The sequence below is a fragment of the Palaemon carinicauda genome, chromosome 21 (genome assembly GCF_036898095.1).
Source record: "Palaemon carinicauda isolate YSFRI2023 chromosome 21, ASM3689809v2, whole genome shotgun sequence".
In the NCBI taxonomy this organism is placed as follows: Eukaryota; Metazoa; Arthropoda; class Malacostraca; order Decapoda; family Palaemonidae; genus Palaemon; species Palaemon carinicauda.
Genome location: NC_090745.1, coordinates 4,248,603 through 4,268,819, shown reverse-complemented (window position 1 = coordinate 4,268,819; position 20,217 = coordinate 4,248,603). Strand labels below are relative to the sequence as shown.

Below are 20,217 nucleotides of genomic sequence, written 5' to 3'. Positions count from 1 at the left end.
CGCCCAAGCCCCCTCTCCACCCAAGCTAGGACCAATGAGGGCCAAGCAATGGCTGCTGATGACTCAGCAGATAGACCTATAGGCTCCCCCAAACCCCCTCATCCTTAGTTCACAAGGATGGTATGGTTGCACCAACCAAAGAAACTAGCGAGTTTGCGTGGGACTCGAACCCCAGTCTGGCGATCACCGGTTTGGGACGTTACCACATTGGCCACCATGACCCTCAACAAGTTGAGGTATGTCCTTTTAGTATCCATTATAATATCAAAGTAGAGGAACTTTTTTGAAAAAACTTTAACTTCTGATAAAGTATGTAAATTAATCAATGAGATTTTGATGGTGTATAGTTAATGTGGTTGCCTGATTCATCTTCTGTATAATATTTTGTCTGTGATCTTTTATATATTGTTAAAAAGCAGGCAATTAATTCTAATAGCCAGGCCTTCTCCATCATGAGGCTCATTACTACACAGTATTCTAGAAGTTTTATTCCAGCTGTGACCAAGTTGTGGAATGATCTTCCAAATCGGGTAGTTGAATTAGTAGAACTTCAAAAGTTCAAAGTTGGAGCAAATGTTTTTATGTTGACCAGGCTTACAAGAGTCTTTTTATAGTTTATATATAACATATCTGTTTTGACGTTGTTACTGTTTTTAGAATGATTTATTGTTAATTTATTCTCATCATTTATTTATTTCCTCATTTCCCTTCCTCACTGGGCTATTTTTCCCTATTGGAGCCCTTGGGCTTATAGCATCTTGCTTTTCCAACTAGGGTTGTAGCTTGGCTAGTAATAATAATAATAATAATAATAATAATAATAATAAAATGCGTTAAAAAAATTGGCAAATGTCTGTCAACATTTTTTCCAGGATCTTCACCGTCTTAAAAAAAAGTTATATTGTATCAAAAGAGTGATATTACGGTCACCAACCCGTAAAAGATAATACCAAAATAAGGTCAAATTACGGTCGCCTGTATTCTACTGAAATACGGTTGAGAACAGTATACTTTTACGGAGAATTTCCAATTAAATTACGGTTTTTTTTTTTTTTTTTTATAAAAGTGTGATGTTATTATGTGGACTATAGCTGTTTGATAAAGAATGATTGTAAGCGGGTAACTCTTTGGGCGTTTTATTGTGCGTTGTATATATATGGTAAAACTTTGTAACTGTGGTCAATAGATTATTTATATATCTATCTATTTATGTATCTATTTATCTGTCTATTTATCTATCTATCTATTTATGTATATCCATTTATCTATTCATGTATATCCATTTATCTATTTATCTATCTATTTATCTATCTATCTATCTATTTATGTATATCTATTTATCTATTTATGGGCCTATCTATCTATCTATCTATCTATTTATCTATTTATCTATCTATATATTTATCTATCTATCTATCTATCTATTTATTTATCTATTTATGTACCTATCTGTCTATTTATCTATTTATTTATCTATCTATCTATCTATTTATCTATCTCTTTATGTATGTATGTATGTATCTATCTATGTATCTATCTATGTATCTTTTTATCTATCTATTTATCTATCTATCTATTTATCTATCTATAAACATTGCAATATGTGAGAAATGATGGCTGTCGAAATGATTGAAGCCACGTTCCTCAGCGCGCGTAGGAATCTGTAGGAACCTCACAAAGTTTCTTCCCAGCTATTTTAATTGACTCCTTAAACCTTATAAAATCAAATCCTTTTTAATTAAAGTCGACGATAAAAGTCTAAAATGGCAATCCGTCTTCAATCTAGATTTGAATTTTTAAAACTTCAAAAGTTCAAACTTGCAGCAAATGGTTTTTTTTAGGTTGACTAGGCTGACATGTCTGTTTTTTATAGTTTATATATAAAAGGTCTTTTTTTATTGGTGTTACTGTTCTTAAAATATTTTTTTTTTATTGTTCATTACTTATATAGTTTATTTATTTCCTTATTTCCTTTTATCACTGTGGTATTTTTCCCTGTTGGAGCCCTTGGGCTTGTAGCATCGTGTTTTTCCAACTAGGGTTGTAGATTAGCTAATAATAATAATAATGATAATAATGATATATAATAATAATAATAATAATAATATTAATAATAAAAATAATAATCATAAATAAATAAATAAATAATAATAATAATAATAATAATAATAATAAATTGTCTGTAAAACCACTAATTTCATTTTCTCTGGAGTAACATAAAACGTTTAACATTAAGATTAATGAATTTAAACTTAACAAATGTGGCCGTTTTTAGTCCACTGCAGGACAGAGGCCCCAGACATGTCCTTATTCACGTCTAGGATTTGGCCAATTTCCATCACCGCGCTGGTCACTGCAGATTGATGATGGTAAGAGAGTTTAATCTGATCGCTCATAGGAAACCAACCTAGTATGGGTGCCCCTGACTAGTGCAGCTTTGCTGATCATGGCGATACACAAACCCTTTCACCGCGGTAAGGTATCGCCACTCAGAAAGGAATATATATATATATATATATATATATATATATATATATATATATATATGTATATATGTATATATATTTATATATATACATACAGTATATATGTATATATATATGTATATATATATATATATATATATATATATATATATATATGTATATATATATATGTGTGTGTATATCTATATATATATGTGTGTACACAGTATATATATATATATATATATATATATACATATATATATATATATATATATATATATATATATATATATATATATATATATATATATATATATATATATATATATATATATATATATATATATATACACTTATGCAATTTATAATACAAATTATTATTTACGATTAATCCAACTATGAACTTAAATTTTCCAAGTCCATCTAAGAAAACGAAAATATGTATTTTATCAGAAGGCCACTTTTTTTTTGCCAAAATTGGAGGATATAAAACCAAGTAAGAAAAAAATAAAATGGGAAGTGAAAAAAAAAACATGGAAATAAATTGACTACTGACGTGATTGGTCTGCAAAAATACTTAACATTCCCATAAGGGCCGATGGGTCATAAAATTTAAGACACACACATTGCCTTTCGCGTGGCAAATCCTCTAGCATCTGAGAGCCTTCAATTCTGACTATCAGATCAGCAAAAAATATGTAAACCTTTCATGTTAATCCCCCCCACCTCTTTCTTCTGCCTTCTTCTCTTCTTCTTCTCTTCTTCCTGATCTTCCTCTTCTTTTAACCTCATCAAGTGCCCCAGTCTCTTCAGATTCGTCCTTATATTCGTCATTTCTCCTTCCCCAATAATTCTACTTTCCTTTCCCCCAAAACCTCTCTCTCTCTTCTTATTCAGTGTGCATGAGCCCCCCTTTAACAAGGGGCAGAGAGAGAGAGAGAGAGAGAGAGAGAGAGAGAGAGAGAGAGAGAGAGAGAGAGAGCAAGCGAAGGTCCTCCAGAGGCAAGTTAGAGTAGCCGTCCCTATAAAAGTGTGGCTTGGACCATGGACGAGTCACACTTCTTCCTTTCTTCAATCTGTTCGCATCGATTCCCCCCTCCGAAAACGAAATTTCAAAATGAAGCTCGTAAGTTAAACCAATTTGTTTTGTTTGGACTTTGATCTGCGCCTATTAAAGGGACTTCGAAGGTGGTGGTTCTTTTGCGCAAAGGTTGTTCTTTTGCGCAAATGTTGTTCTTTTGCGCAAAGGTTGTGCTTTTGAGCAAATGTTGTTCTTTTGCGCAAAGGTTGTTCTTTTGCGCAAATTCTGTTCTTTAGCGCAGCGCGTTCTGGCGAGAAGTTGATAGCACTTTGGCGACATAATGAAAAAAAAAAGGATTTTTGTCTTTAAAAGATGTAAGTTATGGTTCGATGTAAATTATTTTAAACGCTATAAATAATGACTGGATATTCAAAATTTTCTTGAACACCATGAATAATAACTATGCATTCAAAATGATCTTGAACACCATGAATGACTGAACATTCAATAGTACCCATAAGCTTAGCAACACCGAATTTTTAACAAATCTTCATTTAACGAGCTTTCTGAATTAATGTTGTCTTTGAGGACTGCAGCCACCCAGGCGGGGGTAATCACAGGCTAATAAATGTCTTGTACCAGTCCTCTGATCAGCCATTAGCGGTAATCACTTGTCTCTTTGGCTAATTAAGATGAGACCAAACTGACCTTTTTATGCATTCGTCTTGTAGCATCAATGCCCATTTTCTGCAGTCGAAAGTTAAGGCAATATTCATTTATTTCCGTCGTGTAGCGTCATTAATAAGTTAAAAGCTTTTAAGCAGGCATTTGCTTGACAATCATTGTTTTTGTATATTTGATAGATCAAGCTTGAGATCGTAAGCCGGACTTTGCCAGTGATTTTAACTGATTCATTTTTTTTTTTTTTTTTTTTTTCATTTCTGCAGTAAAGTTAAGGCAATATTCAACATGTATTTTGGTTGTGTAGCGTCATTAATAAGTTAAAAGCTTTAAGCATGTCTTTGTGTGTCAAGTTTTACTGTAATATTTGCATACTTGGTAGATCAAACATGAAACCATATGCGAGACTTCCATTTTCTACAGTTGAAAGTTGAGGCAATATTCAAGATTTATTTCATTCCTTTATTGTCATATAATGAATTAAAGCTTTAAGCAGGCATTTATTCCGTAGTCTTTATATATGTTAGATCAAGCTTCAAATCTTATACAAGACTTTGCCAGTGCAGATTCTTGCGTCTCCAGAAAATCCCAATGTTCCATAGGTATGCCCGAAGGCTCGCGAATTGTACAACTCTGATGTTCCTCTCTGATCTACCTCTACGTATGGTCAATGCAATGGTGTTCTCGCTTGGAGAACATGTGTTTCTTCTCTTCCGGTTGGTAAAAATATGTCACCGTGCTCTCGACTGCACAATAAACATATGCATGCGAGTTCCAGAGCAATTTAGGGGGTTTTGTACGTTTTTAGGATGCTTTAACCATACAAAACCAAATGTTCCAATACTTTTTACTGCCGGCTCCATGTTGTTTTTTGCTCCTCGGTCATGTCTTCCGAATGGAATATCGATGTCGCATTGATGTAAATATAATGAAGCATAGAACTGAATGATTATTTTCTTCCAGATTAAATTGCTGATTCCTGCTTAGAAATTAGTTAGTGGCGTTCCAGTATTGTATTTATTTAGAATTTAAAAGAGCAAATGACTTGTTTCCGTCGATTGGTTACTGGCATTGCAAAACTTTTGATAAGACATGTAAATTAATCCAGGAGATTTTGATGGTGTAGAGTTATTTGTATATTTTGTCTGTATTCTTTTATATATTGTTATTATGTGGACTACTGCTGTTTGATAAAGAATAATTGTAAAGGAGTAACTTTATGGGCATTTTGTTTTACGTTATCTGCGTATGGTAAAACTTTGTAGCTGTGGTCAATAAATTATCTATCTATCTATCTATCAAGAAATTGAGGTCATTAATCTTTGGTTAAACCCAAAGAGAATTGCTTCTCTCATTCAATGTCCATTATTTTCCCCCAGCGACCATGGGCGTAGCCAGAGATTTGTGCTACCACTGGTTTAGTGATGATTTTAATAACAACAACACCAAATGCAGCCATTTCTAGTCCACTGCTGGACAAAGACCTCAAGCGTTTAGCCAGGTTTCAACAACACTCTTGCCACTGCGGATTGGTGATGTAGGATATTTTCGTCTGATTGTTCACAGACAACCAACCTAGTATGGGTGGCCCTGACTATACTCTAATTTTTATTAATGAGGCGCATTTGCACTGATGCTCAAGGGTGCCCTTTTAGCTCGGGAAAGTTTCCTACAAGCTGATTGGTTGGACAAAATAATTCTAACCAATCAGTTAGTAGGAAACTTATCCGAACTAAAAGGGCACCGCTGTGAGGGATGCCCTTTTAGCTCGGAAACGTTTCATGCAAGCTGATTGGTTGGACAAGATAATTCTAACCAATCAGAGAGCAGGAAACTTTTCCGAGCTAAAAGGGCACCCCTGTGAGTCAGTGCAAATGCGTCTCATTAAAAAAAATTAGTATAGTGCAGTTTTGCTGATCATGGCGATATGCAAACCCTTCCACCACGCTAAGGTATTAGAAAGGGGTATTTTTAAATGTATAGTTGAATACTTTCATCATTTGACCCTGCTTTAGAGCTCCCCCTCCTCTCATGGTAACCCTAGGTGCATTTCCAAGAAGGGTCCCACTCCCACCTTTAGGTATGCCACTACTGAGTTAGGGAAGAGCCCCCCAAATACCTTGATGAGTTTGGTAATTGTAAATGTATTCTTACATAATTTTATTTTCTAACACTGCCTTGAAGACCCTCCCCCCTCTCTCTCTCTTTATTTTCTAACACTGCCGTGATGACCCTCCCCCCCCCTCTCTCTCTCTCTTGGAGTTTGCTTTGAAGAGCCGCTCCTCGCTTGGAAGTTGCTTTGGAGTGCACCCCCTTCTCTTGGAGGTTGCTTTGGAGCGCCCGCCTCTCTAGGAGGATGCTTTGGAGGGACCCCTTCTCTTGGAGGTTGCTTTGGAGCGCCCCACTTCTCTTGGAGGTTACTTTGGAGCACCCCTCCTCTCTTGGAAGTTGCTTTTGAGCCCCACCCCCTTCTCTTGGAGGTTGCTTTGGAGCTAGGAGGATTAATAATTATTTTTCCTATAAGCTTTGGAGCTTCCCCATCTCTTGGAAGTTGCTTGGAGGACACCCCCTCTCATGGATGCTCAGGGGGGTGGGGGCATTTTTAAGGAGGGGCCCTTCCTCCTTAGCTACGCCCAAGATCTAGCGAAGTTCTTTTTCTGGATCCTGGCTACGTCACTGCCAGCGACCATATCTATACTCAATTTTTTTTAATGAGGTGCATTTGCACGGACTCGCAGCAGTGTCCTTTTAGCTCGGAAAAGTTTCCTGCTATCTGATTGGTTAGAATATTCTTGTCCAAACCAATCAGCGATCAGGAAACTTTTTCGAGCTGAAAGGGTGCCCCTGCGAGTCTGTCCAAATCTACCTCACTAAAAAGAATTGGATTATAGCCCAAGGCTTCTTTCCGCCTGTCATTTCGATGGCTACCTGCAGTACCTATGAGATCCACTTCTTTTTTAGACTTTGCCTGCAGCCACACGTAAATGGGCCATCGCCGCTCGCGTCCGAGGACGTGAGAATTTACAATCAAGTAAAAGATGCTGAGTTGACAAAAAGTTCGTCGTTTCGCTTCCAAGATAATTTGATATGCGAGTAATGAAAGCGATTATTTTTTGCATCCGTAACGGATAGTCTTAAAGAGAAGGTAAAAAAAAATATTTTTATTCTTTTCATCTTATAAGCCGTCTCATTAGCCAGGTAAGGAACCTCAATTAATAATTTCTTCCGTCACTTTCCTTATAAGGAATTAATACTATTACTATTCTTCTTCTTTTTTTCTCTTTTTTCTTTCTTTTCTTTCTTTTCTGGTGGTGATGGTGGGAGATTCTTCTGATGCCTTCTCTCTCTCCATCTAAGGCTGGGAGGGTGGTGGTGATGTTGGGAGATTCTGATGCCTTCTCTCTCTCCCTCTAAGGCTTGAAGGGTGGTGATGTTGGGAGATTCTGATGCCTTCTCTCTCTCCCTCTAAGGCCTGAAGGGTGGTGATGGTGGGAGATTCTGATGCCGCCTCCTCTCTCTCTCTCTCTCTCTCTCTCTCTCTCTCTCTCTCTCTCTCTCTCTCTCTCTCTCCATCTGGGTCTTAACCTTGTATTCATACAGAGAGAGAGAGAGAGAAAGATATGTGCAGTCATGTGTTTGCAGATGTGTCCGTTTCTCTGCTTCTTTTAACATTAGAAATACATATTCATGTTATGAAATTGCTATGATAGGCTTATTACCTTTGTGTATTTCTGAAAGATGGTGCGACATATTATTTTTTCATGTGATAAGCGTAGGTTTGACTCAAGTAATCAGGGATCGAAATACTGATAGTTTAAAGAGAAGAATTTATCATAGTTTAAAGAGAAGAATTTAACATAGTTCAAAGAGAAGTATTTAACATAGTTCAAAGAGAAGATTTTAACAAAGTTTAAAGAGAAGAATTTAACATAGTTCAAAGAGAAGAATTTAACATGGTTTAAAGAGAAGAATTTAACATAGTTTAAAGAGAAGAATTTAACATAGTTCAAAGAGAAGTATTTAACATAGTTCAAAGAGAAGAATTTAACAAAGTTTAAAGAGAAGAATTTAACATAGTTCAAAGAGAAGAATTTAACATAGTTTAAAGAGAAGAATTTAACATAGATTAAAGAGAAGAATTTAACAAAGTTTAAAGAGAAGAATTTAACATAGTTTAAAGAGAAGAATTTAACATAGTTTCTGTAGTTTATTATTTTGAATAGGTTTTTGATAACCTGATGTTTCCAAAGACAGCGGTTTAAGATAGGTAATTTTCAAACAAATATCTCTGCGACTTATAAACGAATATTAAAAAGATTTGGAGTCTATATATATATATATATATATATATATATATATATATATATATATATATATATATATATATATATCCAAGTACGTTTTTAATGTATAACATAAACGATGGCAAAACTATTATAAGCAGCTCTTTTTAGGAGAAGGACTCTTAAAAATCAATCCATTGTTCTCTAGTCTTCGGTAGTGTCATAGCCTCTGTACCATGATCTTCCGCTGTCTTGGGTTAGAGTTCTCTTGCTTGAGGGTACACTCGAGTACGCTATTCTATCTTACTTCTCTTCCTCTTGATATTTTTAAATTTCTATAGTTTATATATGATAGATATAATTTAATGTTGTTAATGTTCGTAGGATATTCTATTTTAATTGTTCATTACTTACCTTTTTAGTTTATTTCCTTGTTTCTTTTCCTCACTTGGCTATTTTTCCCTGTTGGAGCCCTTAGGCTTTTAGCATCCTGCTTTTCCAACTAGGGCTGTAGCTTAGCAAGTAATAATAATAATATTAATAAAAGAATAAGTTTTCTTTATAATGCTGGTGTTAAAATATTGAGATATTCAGAATATTTTACAATCAATCAGATTACAATTTCTTCTTTGACTCAATTGTCTATTACAACATGATTTTATACATTCAAAGTTATCGTAGATGTTCATGAATTGAGTATAGCCTATGACATTCGTATATTTTTGTTTTATGGTATTAAATCATTTTTATCTTATAAAGAAAAAAAAACCAACAATGAGTGTTTCAACCTTTATATTTTTCCAATTTTTCATAATTTTTGCGTACTGAGATGACCCCTTTCAATAACTTTATTTATTTTTTTGCTTTTTATAAATGGATCTGTCTAGATTTTCCAATAATGTCAAGCCTCAATGTTAATGAAACCATTTAATATATATTTCTAGTTCTCGTACCAAAGAATATTCACTCATGATAGCTTTCCAATTTTTCATATTTTTTTGCATACTGAAATGACCCCTTTTAATAATCTCATTTTTCTTTTGCTTTTTTTTTCAAATAGATCTGTTGAAGATTTTCAAATAATATTAATCCTCAATGTTAATGAAACCATTTAAAATATATTTCTGATTTTACCAACAAAAATATTCACTCATGAGGAATTTCCAATTTTTCATCTTTTTTGCATACTGAAATGACCACTTTTGATGATCTCATTTCTTTTCTTTTGCTTTTTATAAATGGATCTGTCTATATTTTCCAATAATATCAAGCCTCAACGTTAATGAAACCATTTTATATATATTTCTAGTTCTCCCAACAAAAATATTCACTCATGATATATTTCTATTTATTTCATATTTTTTCGCATACTGAAATGACCCCTTTCAATTACTACGTTCCTTTATTTTTTTTAATAGATCTATCGAAGATTTTCAAATAATATTAAGCCCCAATGTTAATGAAACCATTTTAAATATATTTCTAATTTTTTCAACAAATATGTTCACTGATGATAAAAAAACAAGCCTCAACTTTTTTATTCATTAACCATTTTAAATATATTTCTAAGTTTCTCAACAAATATATTCACTGATAGTAAAAAAACAAGCCTCAACTTTTTTTATTAACCATTTTAAATATATTTCTAATTTTTCTAACAAATATATTCACTGATAATAAAAAAACAAGCCTCAACTTTTTTATTAACCATTTTGAATATATTTCTAGCTCACCCAACAAATATATTCGCTCACAATAAAAAAAAAAAAATTCCCAATTCGGTCTCCAGACAAATGATTAAAACGTTCTGCAGTTGGATCTCAAAACGTTCGATTTAAATCCTTTCTGATACCAGCGTTTAGCGGCAGGGATCATGGCCAGCCTCGGGGGTATTAAAAGGTCCAAATTAAGATCCATAAGAACGTCTAAGTCATCCTCGTAAATTTCGGGAGGGCTGTCAAACACCTGACTATCAGAAAGCAGCTGATGACTATCAGGAATAAGCTATCTGACCGCGCACGCTCTTCTTCCTACCACAGAACCTTGTGGAATTGTTTTATTATTATTATTATTATTATTATTATTACTACTACTACTACTACTACTACTACTACTATTAATATTAGCTAAGTTACATCCCTGACTGGAAAAGCAGGATGCTATAAGCCCTGTAAGGACTTCAACAGAGAAAAATAGCCCTGTGAGGAAAGGAAATAAGGAAAAACTACAAGAGAAGTAATGGACGAGTTAAAATAAAATGTTTTACTACTACTGCTACTACTACTACTACTACTAGCCAAGTTACATCCCTGACTGGAAAAGCGGGATGCTATAAGCCCTGTAAGGACTTCAACAGAGAAAATAGCCCAGTGAGAAAACGAAGTAAGGAAACAACCAAACTACAAGAAAAGTAATTTTTATTGTTATTATTATTATTATTATTATTATTATTGTTGTTATTATTAGCTAAGCTACATCACTAGTTGGAAAAGCAGGTTGCTATATGCCTGGAGGCTCCAACACGGAAAAATAGCCCAGTGAGGAAAGGAAATAAGGAAATAAATAGACTACAAGAGAAGTAATTATTATTATTATTATTATTATTATTATTATTGTTATTATTATTAGCAAAGCTACGTCCATTGTTAGAAAAGCAGGATGCTATAAACCCTGTAAGTGCTACAACTGGGAAAAATAGCCCAGTGAGGAAAGGAAGTAAGGAAACAAACTACAAGAGAAGTAATTATTATTATTATTATTATTATTATTATTATTATTATTGATATTGTTATTAGCTAACCTACCTCCCTTATTGGAAAAGTAAGATGCTATAAACCTTGTAAGGGCTCCAATAGGGAAAAATAGCCCTGTGAGGAAAGGAAATAAAGAAACGAACTACAAGAGAAGTAATTAAATGGACAGTTAAAGTAAAATATTTTAAAAACAGCAACAACATTAGAATAGATATTTCATATATAATCTATAAGAACTTTTATAAAAAGCAAGAGGAGAAATGTGATAGAATAATGTACCCGAGTGTATCCTCAAGCAAGAGAACTCTACTGGAGATTTACACGTATCAGTGAACTGAGTTCAACTCGTACAGAGCTGCCAGGATTAAAATTAGGAAGAGAAAATTATTTACATTAATGCTAAAGAGTAAAATAGAATTATAGTAAATATAAGGTATAAGAAAAATATAACTTAAAAATAAAAATTATCTATAAAATCAGTAGAACTTCAAAAGTTCAAACTCGCAGCAAATGTTTTTATGTTGAACAGGATTACATAAGTTTTTTTATAGTTTATATATCAAATTTTTTTTTTAATGTTAATGTTTTTAAAATATCTTGTTTTAATTTTTCATTTCTTCTTATATCGTTTATTTATTTCCTTATTTCCTTTCCTCACAGGGCTATTATTCCCTGTTGGAGCCTTTGGGCTTATACCATCTTGCTTTTCCAACTAGGGTTGTAGCTTAGTTAATAATAATAATAATAATAATAATAATAATAATCTATAAACTGATTTTTATCATCATCATCATCAGCATCTCCTCCAACGCCTATTGACGCAAAGGGCCTCGGTTAGATTTCGCCAGTCGTCTCCATCTTGAGCTTTTAAATCAATACTTCGCCATTCATCATCATCTACTTCACGCTTCATAATCCTCAGCCATGTAGGCCTGGGTTTGCCAACTGGTTTTTACATGAACATACTGAGTTTTAGATTTAATAGATTTAATATGGCTCAAGTATTTTATTCAGGCCTGTTTTATTTTAATTTTAATGCTCTGGGGTTGTGGTGGCCTGGTGGTAGCGTCCTTGCCTGGTGATTACCAGACTGGGGTTCGAGTCCCTCCCAAACCCGTTAGTTCCTTTGGTCGCTGCAACCTCACTATCCTTGTGAGCTAAGGGTTGGGGTGGTTAGGGGACCCTATAGGTCTATCTACTGAGTCATCAGAAGCCATTGCCTGGTCTTCCTTGGTCCTAGCTTGGGTGGAGAGATTGCTTGGGCGCTGATCATATTTAGTATATATGGTCAGTCTCTAGGGCATTGTCTTGCTTGATAGGGCAATGTCACTATCCCTTGCCTCTGCCATTCATGAGCAGCCTTTAAACCTTTAAACTAGTCAAAATTCTTCGCAAATCTGTTGGTTCGATACATCATAACATCATATGAATACCATTGTCATGTGATTTGAAGGTTATATATATATATATATATATATATATATATATATATATATATATATATATATATATATGTATGTATGTATATATAATCATATAATATATTTATATGATATAATCATATAATACACACACACACACACACACACATATATATATATATATATATATATATATATATATATATATATATGTATGTATATATATATATATGTATATATATATGTGTGTGTGTGTCTATATATATATATATATATATATATATATATATATATATATATATATATATATATATATATATATATATATATATATGACCACTTATAAATTTCCAAGGAACTTAATAGACTTCTGGCACCATAAGTCAAGTCTTTATATTTTTGATTAACTTAGTCCAACTGTATTTCTATAAATGATTTCACTAAAAGATATTTTATACGAGAAAGATTTTTCGTCTGATTATTTCAATAAAATCAATCTTTAGGATTACTCTGAAAGCCAGTAAGAACTTTCTCTAAAGTAAATCTCCTTCTTAAATCCATGAAGGATTTATTTTGAAGGATTGAAGGACTCTGCCACTAACTTCTCCATCAATTGCAGGTCTTGTTGCTAGCCTGCTTCATCGGGTGTGTGTTGGCCCGGCCCGAAAAACCTGCAACTATCGAAAACATCGTTCCGATCTTGGTCGACGAAAGGCAGCCCATTGATTCATACGGAGCCTACGGTTTCAAGTAAGCGTAAGCCTTGTTTATGTTGACGATACTTTGGAAGCTCGTATGACTATATGTTGAGCATTATTTAGAAGCTCATTTGAATATATGTTGATCATATTTTGGAAGCTCATGTGAATATATGTTGACGATATTTTGGAAGCTCGTATGACTATATGTTGAGAATATTTTGGAAGCTCGTATGACTATATGTTGACTATATTTTAGAAGCTTGTGTTAATATAAGTTGACGATGCTTTGGAAGCTCGTATGACTATATGTTGAGCATTATTTAGAAGCTCATTTGAATATATGTTGACGATATTTTGGAAGCTTGTGTTAATATGTGTTGACGATACTTTAGAAGCTCGTATGACTATATGTTGACGGTGTTTTGGAAGCTCTTTTGACTATTTGTTGACGATACTTCGGAAGCTCGTATGACTATATGTTGACGATATTTTAGAAGCTCGTGTGGCTATTGGGAGTGGAGTAGGAATACTCTAGTACAGTATGATCTATTTTGACTAATGATAAACGTTAGTTTCCAACTTATTATTATTGAACGCTTTTAAAAATGTCAAAACAGTTTTGAATGTCATCTTATAATGAATTCAGATGAATTTATTTGGTATATGTCATAATTTTGAACAATTTTTAAACAGTTATTTCCATCCATTTGAAGTTAAACTAATATAGTTTTTATTTAATTTATCTAGGTAAATTGGTAAGATGGAAAAATTAGATGTTGGTAAAATGTATAGGCTAATATTATTTTTCCCATATAGTTGAATTCAATTATTGTTGACACCTTAGCAATAAAAATTCTGTATGCGTGTGTATTAGTTTATGAAATACGCACACACACATACGCATACACACATACACAGACACACACACACACACACATATATATATATATATATATATATTTATATATATAAGCCATATATATTTTTGATACATTAATGTCTGGATTCTCTTAACGACCTCGGGATCAGAGCCCCAGGCGAAATCACACAAAGACAAGAGCTTGGGTCCGGCCGGGAATCGAACCCTGGTCGGCAAGCTTGTATAGACAGTGACTAAGCCACTTGGCCACGAAAAAGATAAAAGTCAATGACAATTCTTCTGTACTTATACCTGTCGAATTCAGGTGTTTTGTACTTAGAATTGAAATCAACCCATCTTCACCATCGTAGCTAATTGGTAGTTTGTTACTTGGCATTCAATTAATGATAAATTTTGCACATTTAGACGTGTTTTTCATATTCAAATAAGCCATATATTTTTGATACATTAATGTCTGGATTCTCTTAACGACCTCGGGATCAGAGCCCCAGGCGAAATCACACAAAGACAAGAGCATATATATATATATATATATATGTGTGTGTGTGTGTGTGTGTATGTGTGTATATATCTTATACAAGTATATCTATTATATTGTTCTATAAGTTTACTTTCATGGCTTGATTTTAAGTATGCTTATTCAAATTAGATATACGCTAGACTACTGGACAGAACCAACCCACTATTTTTCTTTTTTATTATCAAATATGACTAAACTGCTTTCCCCCGAACTTACCATTAATATCTTTGCCTTCTTACTATTGTAATAACTTTCGTGGTAATCTGCATATTAGTTCGTCGTCAGTCCCCCCCCCCTCTCTCTCTCTCTCTCTCTCTCTCTCTCTCACTCTCTCCCTCTCTCTCTCTCCTCTCTCTCTCTCTCTCATATGGGGTTATATGCCTCTTGAAACCAAAGCCTTCTGAGATTGTTTATGACTGCTACTCACTATGTATTCCACACGCCACATCATTTGCATGAGGCACCTCTCTCTCTCTCTCTCTCTCTCTCTCTCTCTCTCTCTCTCTCTGTGGCGCAGTAAATCTGATAACTCGATCAACATAATTCTCTACTTTTTTATAGCCTGTTTTATACGTTGTTAGATGACTCTCCAATCTGAATGAGGTTGGCACATATTCGAAATTGTTTTGAGTGATGATTGTAGGTAATGCGTGCGCGCACGCGTAAGCACGGACGCACACACACACATACATATATATATATATATATATATATACTGTATATATATATATATATAAATATACATATACACAGACATCCCCCTTTCTGAGTGTAGATACATGAACGTGGTGAAAGGGTTTGCGTATCGCCATGGTCAGCAAAGCTGTAGTAGTCAGGGACACCTGTACTAGGTTGGTTTGCTATGAACGATCACACGGAAGTATCCCACCATCACCTATTCACGCGGTCCAGTGCGGTGATGTAACTGGCCAAACACCAGACATGAATAAAGACATGTATGAGAGCTTTGTCCTGCAGTGAACTAGAAATGGCTGTATTTGTTGATGTTATATATATATATATATATATATATACATACAGTATTCATATATATACTGTATATATATATATATATATAAATATATATATATATATATATATATACACAGTAGACTTCACTTTTTCATCATAATGATAACTCTTAAAGGTATCAACCTTCTGGTTTTCAACCGATTTTTGGTTGCAAATCTGATCGACTGTCTAAATACAGACACATCATTTGACGCATTTATGAAAAGAAAGGCGAGAATTTATTGTTTATTTTTGCTTGTTTCCGTATTTATTTACTTACATAGACATTAACACATGAAAAAATGTAGTTCTAGTTCGTACTGTGGCAACTCTCTAGGCCTGGTTACATTGCAACTCTTTGTTGACAATTGTTGATCTTTTACTTGAAGGTTTAAAAGTTACTCATGAATGGCAGAGACAAGGAACAGGACATTGTCTTAAGAGACTGACCATATGTACATATAATCAGCACCCAAAGCCCTCTTTATCAAGCTAGGACCAGGGAGGGCCAGGCAATGTTTGTTGTGGACTCAACAGACACAACTAGAATCTATCGAGTTTTAGCGAGGCTTGAATTCCCCATCCAACAGATTGCTAAGAAAGGACGTTTCCAATAGGCTACCAAAGCCTTCATTTAGACTAGCTTCCACTTCCTAGCCCAATAAGCTCTATAGTTTATTTTTATTAGACTTTTTGGACATAATATCGCTCAAAGATTCATTTCAATCGTTTGTAAACTTGCAGGATTGTCACCGGAGATGGTCAGAGCAAATCTGAATCTTCTTCCCGCGCTGGTCATGGAAAGATGGTCACCAAAGGACAGTATTCGTAAGTTACTTAACACATTCTTGACCTTGAGCATGAAGTCACTCAATCACATTATCACCACAGCCCCTTTTGAGTCACTCAATCCCCTTATTACCAGAACCCCTTTAGTGTCACTCAGTCACCTAATTACCACAACCCCTTTTGATGTCACTCAGTCACTTACTACCACAGCCCCTTTGGTGTCCCTCAATCGCCTTATTACCACAGCCTCTTTGGTGTCACTCAATCGCCTTATATACCAGCCCCTTTAGAGTCACTGAATCACATTATCACCACAGCCCCTTTTGGTGTCACTCAATCACCTTTTTACCATAGCCCCTTTGGTGTCACTCAATCGCCTTATATACCAGCCCCTCTAGAGTCACTCAATCACGTTATCACCACAGCCCCTTTTGGTGTCACTCAATCACCTTATTACCATAGCCCCTTTGGTGTCACTCAATCGCCTTATTAACCCAGCCCCTTTAGAGTCACTCAATCAGCCCTTTGGTGTCACTCAATCGCCTTATTATCCCAGCCCCTTTAGAGTCCCTCAATCACCTTATTACCACAGCCCCTTTAGAGTCACTCAATCGCCTTATCACCACAGCCCCTTTTGAGTCACTCAGTCACTTAATTATCACAGCCTCTTTCGAGTCATTGAATCACCCTATTACCACAGCCCCTTTGGTGTCACTCATTCACTTAATTACCACAGCCTCTTTCGAGTCATTGAATCACATTATCACCACAGCCCCTTTTGAGTCACTCAGTCACCTAATTACCACAGCCTCTTTTGAGTCATTGAATCATAGTATTACCACAGAACCTTTGTAGGCATTCAATCACATTATCACCACAGCATCTTTGTAGGCACTCAATCACATTATCGCCAGTCTCTTTGGTGTAACTCAATCACATTATCACCACAGCATCTTTGGATTCATTCAATCACATTATTGCCACAGTCTCTTTGGTGTAACTCAATCACATTATCACCACAGCATCTTTGGATTCATTCAATCACATTATTGCCACAGTCTCTTTGGTGTAACTCAATCACATTATCACCTCAGCACCTTTGATTGAAGCCTTAAGCTCTCAAACTTACATTGTCAAATACGAATGTTTCAAAATTTATTTGTACATGGCAAATTTCTACGTAGGTCGCGTTATAAGTTTATATCACATTTTATGTATTAGTATATGGATAAAGAACAATAAATATGAATAAAGAAATTATCCTATATAATGTATAGCAAAAGATTTTATTTTTTGAGCAATACTGTATCGTATCATGGTCCCTTCTTGTCCTCCAGCTTCACCCATCCCAATGGCGAGGTGCACGTTTTGTCCTACACTGCCGGTGTGAATGGTTTTGAGCCAATCTCCGATATGCTTCCAACACCCCATCCTCTCGAACCATGGCATCTGGAACAGGTAAAGCTCTAGGGAAAAACTTGAGTGACTGAAGAAAGTTTTAGTTAAGTGACTGTAGATTTAGCAATGCTCATAAAACTAGCTACTTAATCTGGTATATTTTACTAGTCTTAGGACTGTTAAAGAGAACATGCCTATGCTTTTTCGGCCTCTGGGACCTGCTGTTTAACGCGTAAAATAAAATGGATCACTTTTCACTGAATCGACAAGGTCCTTTCCAGGTCCTTTGACTTTCTCTTTAACGCTTAGAACGAAACGGATCACATTTCACTGAATCGACCATTACTCTTTGAACTGTTAAAGATAGATTGCCTATACGTTTCCAGGCTCTGCGACTTACTGTGTAAAGCTTAGAACGAAACGGGTCACATTTCACTGAATCGACTATTTCTCTTAAGACTGCCAAAGATAGCATTCCTATTCGTTTTTAGGCTCTGTGACTTACTGTTTAACGTGCAGAACGAAACGGGTCAGATTTTACCTGCATCGACCCTTACTCTTAAGTGAGTGACCAGATACTCCGATTACTTTTCCATTTTGGACGTCTTTAAAATACAAATTTTACAAACTCTTCTTCAGATTCTTCAAAACCTAATTTTTTTCAGATTCTTCCTTTTCCATACCTTCAATGCTTATTATTATTATTATTATTATTATTATAATTTCTTCTTCTTCTTCTTCTTCTTCTTCTTCTTCTTCTTCTTCTTCTCTAAAGCCATTGAACCCTCACATATCTAGTACAGAGGTAACGTGTTCGCCTAGTATTTGCAAAGCAGCAGATCAATCCCATCCCAGGACAGTGAGTTTAAGCTGTTTACTGGGGAAGGCCACTGCTGTGTTTGGGCACCACAGTGACGGTGGTTGGGCTTGCCCAGCTGACGTTTTGATGAGCATCTATTCTGATGAAACTCAAACTGAAACCAGACACCTTTAACCTTTATCTCATCATCTGAATCAAATCCTCCAATTGTTCGTTGTCTTTTCTTCTCCTTTTTCTTTTTCTTTTTTCAGACATTTATTTCTCGTTTACTCCTTTTCTTCTTTTTCTTCTTATCTTCAGATCAGCCAGATCCTCCTTGTCTCTTGTTCCTTTTTTCTTTCCTCTTTTTCTTATTCTTTTTCTTCTTCAGGCCTTTATTTGTCTCTTCTTCTTCTTCTTCTTCTTCTTCTCCTTCTTCTTCTTTTTCTTCTTCTTCTTCTTCTTCTTCATTTGTCTCTTATTCCTCTTCTTACAAATCCTTACTTGCCTCTTCTTCTTCTTTTTCTTCTTCTTCTTCTTTATTTGTCTCTTATTCCTCTTCTTACAAATCCTTACTTGCCTCCTCTTCTTCTTCTTCTTCAGACCCTCATTTGTCTCTTATTCCTCTCCTTACAAATCCTTACTTGCCTCTTCATCTTCTCTTCTTCTCAGACCCTCATTTGTCTCTTATTCCTCTCCTTACAAATCCTACTTGCCTCTTCATCTTCTTCTTCTTCTTCAGACCCTCATTTGTCTCTTATTCCTCTTCTTACAAATCCTCACTTGCCTCTTCTTCTTCTTCTGACCTCATTTGTCTCTTATTCCTCTCCTTACAAATCCTTACTTGCCTCTTCATCTTCTTCTTCTTCTTCAGACTCTCATTTGTCTTTATGCCTCTTCTTACAAATCCTTACTTGCCTCCTCTTCTTCTTCAGACCCTCATTTGTCTCTTATTCCTCTCCTTACAAATCCTTACTTGCCTCTTCATCTTCTTCTTCTTCTTCAGACTCTCATTTGTCTCTTATGCCTCTTCTTACAAATCCTTACTTGCCTCCTCTTCTTCTTCAGACCCTCATTTGTCTCTATTCCTCTCCTTACAAATCCTTACTTGCCTCTTCATCTTCTTCTTCTTCTTCAGACCCTCATTTGTCTCTTATTCCTCTTCTTACAAATCCTCACTTGCCTCCTCTTCTTCTGACCCTCATTTGTCTCTTATTCCTCTCCTTACAAATCCTTACTTGCCTCTTCATCTTCTTCTTCTTCTTCAGACCCTCATTTGTCTCTCATTCCTCTTCCCTCCTTATTCTTCTTACAAAATCTCACTCGCCTCTCCTTCTTCCTCGTCTCCTCCAGATCCGCTTCGCCGAAAGACAACGTCGCCTACAGGAGCTGGCTGAAGCCCGCGCTGCCCTGGAAGCCAGACTAAAGAAACAGTAAAGTCATAACAACTCCCTAAAAAAAAAAAAAGGAAAAACAAAACTAATAGTCATCT

General features: G+C 35.0%; 1 protein-coding gene across 1 annotated transcript in view; it reads left to right on the top strand.

Moving 5' to 3' along the window:
- Positions 1-3,520: 3,520 nt before the first annotated feature.
- The window catches only part of LOC137614619 (cuticle protein AM1199-like), a 16,800-nt gene continuing 103 nt past the window's right edge, over positions 3,521-20,217 (top strand). The window contains exons 1-5 of the mRNA XM_068344318.1: positions 3,521-3,594; positions 13,247-13,377; positions 16,484-16,567; positions 17,866-17,986; positions 20,079-20,217. The exon at positions 20,079-20,217 is cut by the window's right edge and continues 103 nt beyond it. Of these exons, the coding sequence (XP_068200419.1) occupies positions 3,586-3,594; positions 13,247-13,377; positions 16,484-16,567; positions 17,866-17,986; positions 20,079-20,162 (429 nt within the window). The 5' untranslated portion in view covers positions 3,521-3,585 and the 3' untranslated portion in view covers positions 20,163-20,217. The remainder of the gene's footprint in view (positions 3,595-13,246; positions 13,378-16,483; positions 16,568-17,865; positions 17,987-20,078) is intronic.